We start from the raw sequence: 6000 nt of genomic DNA on the forward strand, positions 1-6000 counted from the left end.
CATGCAATATTGGGGAGGGTGTGGGCTATGTCTGAGCGGCCGCATTAGGCCGAGCAATTCGGCTGATCTCTGAACTGGCAGATGCAAAAGATGGATTTTAATCCTTTTCTATTTGGCTTACCATCTCCCCCAAACTGTTACGTCCGTGAGCAGATGATGTCTAATGGAGTTGGGCAGAGTCGGGACCAGGCTTGCCGAGCGTCTCGCAGGAATTCCTCATGCAGACGGTTACGAAGGGAAAACTCTGCACTGGGTATTCCCAGTGAGGGGAGGGGGCCAGTCGCTTCCTCGGAGAGTTTCCTCTGTAGAAGCACGGGCCTGTATCGTTAGAGAGGATGGAAAGATGTGTCCATGGAGTCCTCCTTAGTGACAGAGCCCCAGCTATAGGGCTGTTTGGAGAGGGTGGGTGGGAGACGGCTCCTTTCCAAAAACCCTGCAGCTGCCAGCCAAAGGCGCAGGTGAACTGGCTTCTCCAGGAGAGAAGGGGCGGAAGGGTTGGGAGTAGCATTGCTCCAAGCCCAGTTTAGGCACATGTACGGTCTTATCAGGGTTTTGAAGTCTCAGCTGTAGTGTCCCAGCCTCAAGGTGTCCCATGGAGGTGTGCCCTCCCTCCCATGCGCCTTGGGGAATCCATGTGCCCAGTAAGCAGAGGACCAAGCGAAGTTTCAGATGAGGAGTTTGTAGGTCCCAGGGAGGGCCGATGGGTGGGAATCGCTATGGAGCAAGGTGACAAAGCCCGTGTGCGGCGAGGAATATCCTTGTTGGATGGGAGACTGACCGCCTCTGCCCTGCTCTCCATAGGCATTGCCTCCGATACCTCTGGCATCTCTGGCTTCTCTGTATGTCGTAGTCTGGGGCTGTTCTCTTGGGCATTGTCTGCATGCAGAGAGATCACGTTCTGTAATTGTCAGCCTGCCTTATTTTATTTTGGTGTTTTGCCTCTGCCTGTCTGAACTGCCAGGACTTCCTTTCCTGAACCCTTCCCTGGACCTCTGAGTAACAGCCTAAAAAGACAGTCACAAGGAAAAACAGCCAGGAGTCAGTCAGCTCCCTTTGTTCGGTGCCCAAGGAAATGAGTGCTGCTCAGCCCTCTTCTTCCCTTATCCACTGCATGCGAAATCATAACTCATGCATTTTCCATCCTCTCTCCCCATAACATTCCCCCTTTACTCACCATTGCCCAAGTCATGAAGGAAGGTGGCTGCTGTGGGAGAGAAATACTGTGACAGGTTAAAACAGGAGAGGGTGGCACATGGCCTGGGAGGAGAAAATGCGAGACTGGTCCCAGGGCGGGGGGGTGAGAGTGCCAGCCGTGCGGGGGAGCTTGGGTTGGATGGTGCTTCAGGCTGCAAACATGAGGCTGGGTGGGTAGTGATGGAATCCTCACAGGTCGCTCCAAGCCCGTGTTCCTGCAAGGACAAGTGCTTTGCGTTTTCTCTCAGCTCAGCTCCAAACTGGGCCTGTTTAGGAATCTAAAGACAAAGCAGGGACGTTTAACTTCCCCTGGTCGTCAGTCCGTGCAGGCCAGAGGAACACGTGGTGGGAGGTGGCCCTCTTGCTGTGGCTGTTTGAGCTCTCCATGTTGTAGGGTGTCAGTCTCCCCAGCAGACGGTCTGTGCTGGCAGGCTTCGCTCACGGGGGTGCGGTGGTCACCCATGACTTTTGCACCCCGTAGAAAGGCTCGTGCATCCAGGGACAAGCACTTTCTGGGGTGCGAGTGAGAACAAATCTGTTCCTCCAGCTCTGAGAGGACAGAAGTGTAATGCCGACATTTCAGAGCCACGAAGGACCCAAGGGAAAATAATTTGGAGAAGTTGTTACAGTGTTTTTTGAAAGTTTTATTGTCTGGCTGTTGGTAAAAGATGCTTGTAGGAAAAAATGGTCTTTGCATACTCACATCCGCTCTTGCTGCTTAGCCAGGCGTCCCTTCCACCAGCATGAAACGGTGGTCCAGGCATCACCCAGGCTTCTCTGGAGGTGGCTGTAATGGCAGAAGGAGAAAGACACGTAGCTCAGGAGCAGAACTCGCACAGAACAAACACCTTTCTTCTGTGCAGGGGATTCCTGACAGTGGGCTAGAAAGGTAGATGTGCCTTAAATGCAGAGTGACTCTGTAGGAAGCCAGCAGGACTAGAAAACCTGGGCGACTGCTTTCAGTGTATCCCACAAGTGAAACCACCACTCGTCACGGTTCAGCTGCGATGGGCGTTTTTCTCCCCACCTCAGCCTCCACTATCCATCCTTCTTGCTTCCCAGAATCCCCAGGCGCTGCGCACCTCCCTTGCATCGGATGGGGGAAGAAGCAGGGGTTCTGCATATCGGCACTGAATGATTTATGTGGGGTGGAAGCTCTGATTATTGTGAAAGGTTCAGTAAAGAAACCTGGTCCCTGAGCCGAGGTCTCTTTGGAACTTGTCTTTTAGTGAACGGTGGTGAAAACCGTGTGTCTTGTAGCTGGGAAGAGCAGCCAGGGCTCGCTGTCCCAGTCCGCTCCCTCCGGGGTTCGGACAGAGGAAACGGAGCATCTGGATCCTTGTTTTCCCGCCTTCCTAGATGGCTCCTTGTGTTCCTGCCCCAGTCGAGCCTCGGGAGGGAGACAGCCCGGCTCCCAGCACTCAGGGGGGCTGCACCCCGCTGTCACCCACAGCCTTTGGGCAGTGGGACCCCCCCCTCCAGCGTGCAGCTGACTTGCCTTTGCTGGTCGGTCAGACCAGGCTGGTGGTGCCAGCCATCCACCAGCATCCGCCGACCTTTCCAACTGACGGCGGGTCTCTCTGGGCCTGGGGCCGGGCACGCGGAGGTGCTGTTGCATGCGGCTGAGCAGAGGGAAGCCCAGGGTGGTGGGGGACCTTCCCGGGGTGCCGGGCGCGGGGCTAACTTGCCTTGTCCTTTGTGCCCCAGGTGCTGCTGCTTCTTTAAGAGGAAACGGAAGAAGACGGCTCAGCGTCACAAGTGACCGGTGCCTCCTGGGCCTTGCAGGGACCACTGCGCCTGCAGCTCCTGCCCTGTCTCACTGGAAGGGGCTTCTCTTTAGGGGGGAGGAGGAGGCATAGGAGGAAGAGAGAAAAAACAAAACAAAACAAAAAGTGACATTTTAAACCAAAAAAAAGAAGAAAACGTTCCAAAACAAACCACTCTGGGGTGGATCCGCTGAATGGTCGCCCTCGTTCACTCCAAGCCTGAAGCTCCTTTTGGGACCAGGACTGTGGCTGGCTCAGGTCTTGGTCGCCCTGGGAGGGGGGCTGGCTGGCTGACCCTCCTTCCCGTTGTTTACGGCGAAGGCATCGTTCACGCAAACCTGAGGACTGTGCTTAGTTCCTGCTCACTTTCCTCCCCCCCTCCCCTGCGCTCTCTGCTCCTCCGTCCTCCTCCCTCCTTAATTAAGCAAAGAAATACCGTAGTAGGCTCGACTGGCTGTCGAGAGGGCAGGAGGACGCGGTGCGGGCAGGAGAGTTGCCTGGGAGAAGGGCCTGACTGTAAGAGACAGGTTCCCTTTTTGGCTCCTTGGGAACAGTTACACTGTAATGTGCAAGCTGTGAGAAATTTGCAATCTACTGTTCCAGTTAGGTTTTTTTTCCGGCTCCCTTGACACCTCCCTCCTCTGACGGTAACAGAGCAATGTGGATTGTTTTAAAGAAGCTGACGTCGTTGCACTTTTTATTATTTTTAGCATTTACAGATGCACATTGTATCTGTGGATCTCTGCGTGGCCACATGGTGCCAGCGCAGACAGACATTCAGCTGGGAAGACGGTGGGGTGCAAAGAATGCCCTGCAGTGGGGATGTCGACGACATCCCCACGACCCTCGTGCCAGTCTGGGGTTCCCAACGCCTGCCTTGGGCCATGCGCTGAGGAAAGCATACTTGAATTTTCAATCACCCTTCCTAGCTGCCGGTGAATGTCCCTACCATGGTTTCCTACACCGTGCCTGACCCAACTGGCCGGGAGACACAAGGCTGTAGCCCAGCGTTGGCAGGAGGGAGCGGCGTCAGCTTTGCTGAGCCGGGGGAGTTTGTGCTGGCTTAAGAGGTAGATCTGGATTAAGGTGATGGGGAGGCAGCTGTTTCCCAAAAGCATTTCCCAAAACCAAGTTCCTTGGTGTGGGCAACCAGGCAGCCTTCTCGAATCCCTCTGGTAGGGTGGTTGTGAACACGTACCTTCCGCAAGAAAGCATTAGCAGGAGCGAAGCTTCCCCAGCAGGGGAGAGGATACTTCACTGCCTTAACACTGATTTCATCTCCAGATGAAGGTCAGATAGGTTTGACTGGAATAGCCTTCACATCCTCTCTGCGAGCGTGGGTCTGGGACACGTGGGACGCCATCGCAGCCTGCAGGAGAAGCCACGGTTCTCACACACCGCTTTTGAGCCAAACCAATAACTAGCAAAGGGCTTGGGGCGCTTTGCACACATGTTAAAAAAAAAAAAAAAAACAAAAAAAAAAAAACAACAAAAAACTTGCATCCTGCTGCAGCATTTCCAGACTTGAAGGAGGCTGAGGCTGCCCAGGCGTTACCGCAGACGTGGCAGGGCTCTGGGAGAACTCGAGCAGCTTTTGGGGAGGTTGTGAATAGGTTCCTTGTACTTTGTCTTTCCACGTGTGACACCTGACCAGGCTGGGACTGTTCACTTGAGGAACTTCGCTTGTCATAAACTCGGGCCTGGGTCACCGCACATTCCCCAGACAGCATGAAGGGATGAAAGGGAGAGACTAGATCTCATTATCTTTTATTCTTTTAATGACGATCTGCGTAGCTTGGAGTTCGTGAAGCAGCACTCACGAGAGGGTTGGTTCCCCTGGCTGGGCAGAAGCAGGTGTAGGGTGCAGGAGATCATCCTGGGCAGGGAGCTTCTGGCCTTGCTCTTCCTGCATCCCCAAAGCAGGGAGACACTGGTGTGGTCTCGCTTCCTTGCCAGGATCCCCGTAGGGCGTCTCTTCGCCATTCTCCGCTGTGTTCTCTCCACGCCTTATCCTGACGAGCGCGGCTGGGAGGCGCAGAGCTCTTCACTCGCATGCCCACCGGGAGATGTGTGCACCCCCCTTCTCCTTCTGCAAAGCGCTTTCCTCCAGCCATGCTGTGGGCCAGGGCAGGAAGGGGACCGCTCACCTTCGCCCTCTCGTCCCCTTCTGCCAGAGCAAGGATCGGGACTGTGGCTACGTTCCACGCTTCTCTTTTCAAACTCCTCTGCTGCCAGTGGCCCCCAGGAGCCCAGTGTCTCTGGTACAGGCGTTCCCCTCTCCGCTGTAGGAAACCATGGTTTGGCGTCTTGGGAGGGGGGAAAGGGGCACAGGCGCTCCCTGGGGAGCCGTCCTGCCCACTGCAGATGGAGCCGGGCCCCGAGACACTTCTGTTGCTGCCCTCCTAAGCCCCACTAAGTGCCTGTCACCAGAACTCAATTCCTTCTGCATCTCCTGCCGTGTTTGGTCATTCCTCGCTGCCTCCAGTCAAGGAGCAGCTTGTAGTTGCAGCATATGTAAGTGTTTGCAGGGTGAGGGAGGGCGGGGGGGAAAAGGGGCCATCTCAACAGTTTTTGTTCTTAATTTTTTTTTGGTTTTTTTTTGTTTGTTTGTTTTTTGGGTTTTTTTAAAGTGAATGTATTTGATTGTTTAGAAACTTTCCTGACCTTGTGTTTAAGTGGGTCGGTTTGAAAGCTATTTCACCGTGACCCACTACCGCTTCTCTCTGGAGATACGATGTTCTTTTAATCCTACGATGATGTGTTTGTAGGGGAGGACTGTCCCCCCACGGCATGCTGGTAATGCTCACTTGTACCAAGCCCTCTTGCACTATAATCGTACGTTGGACTCTTCAAAAGGGCAAAAATGTGGGGTGGGTGGGTTGTTTTTTTTTTTTTAAAAAAAGGAAAATAAAGCAGGTTAACAGCAAGTCCTGTGCTTGAGGAAACCGCTGTCCCCAGGGAGCTCGGAGGTGACTAGGAGACACAAGCCAGACTGAGCTAGCCATGCTGTGGTAGGAAGCAGGGCATTAAGCCTACCTGG

The 6000-nt window shown here is 54.3% G+C and overlaps 1 protein-coding gene across 3 annotated transcripts in view; it reads left to right on the forward strand.

Annotated features, from left to right (window-relative positions):
• CSNK1G1 (casein kinase 1 gamma 1) overlaps window positions 1-5517 on the forward strand; it is a 111512-nt gene extending 105995 nt beyond the window's left edge. For all 3 annotated transcript variants that reach the window (XM_054213919.1, XM_054213920.1, XM_054213921.1), the window contains one exon: window positions 2902-5517. In XM_054213919.1, the coding sequence (XP_054069894.1) occupies window positions 2902-2956 (55 nt within the window). In that variant the 3' untranslated portion in view covers window positions 2957-5517. The remainder of the gene's footprint in view (window positions 1-2901) is intronic.
• Window positions 5518-6000: the final 483 nt, after the last annotated feature.

The sequence above is a fragment of the Rissa tridactyla genome, chromosome 9 (genome assembly GCF_028500815.1).
Source record: "Rissa tridactyla isolate bRisTri1 chromosome 9, bRisTri1.patW.cur.20221130, whole genome shotgun sequence".
Classification (NCBI taxonomy): domain Eukaryota; kingdom Metazoa; phylum Chordata; class Aves; order Charadriiformes; family Laridae; genus Rissa; species Rissa tridactyla.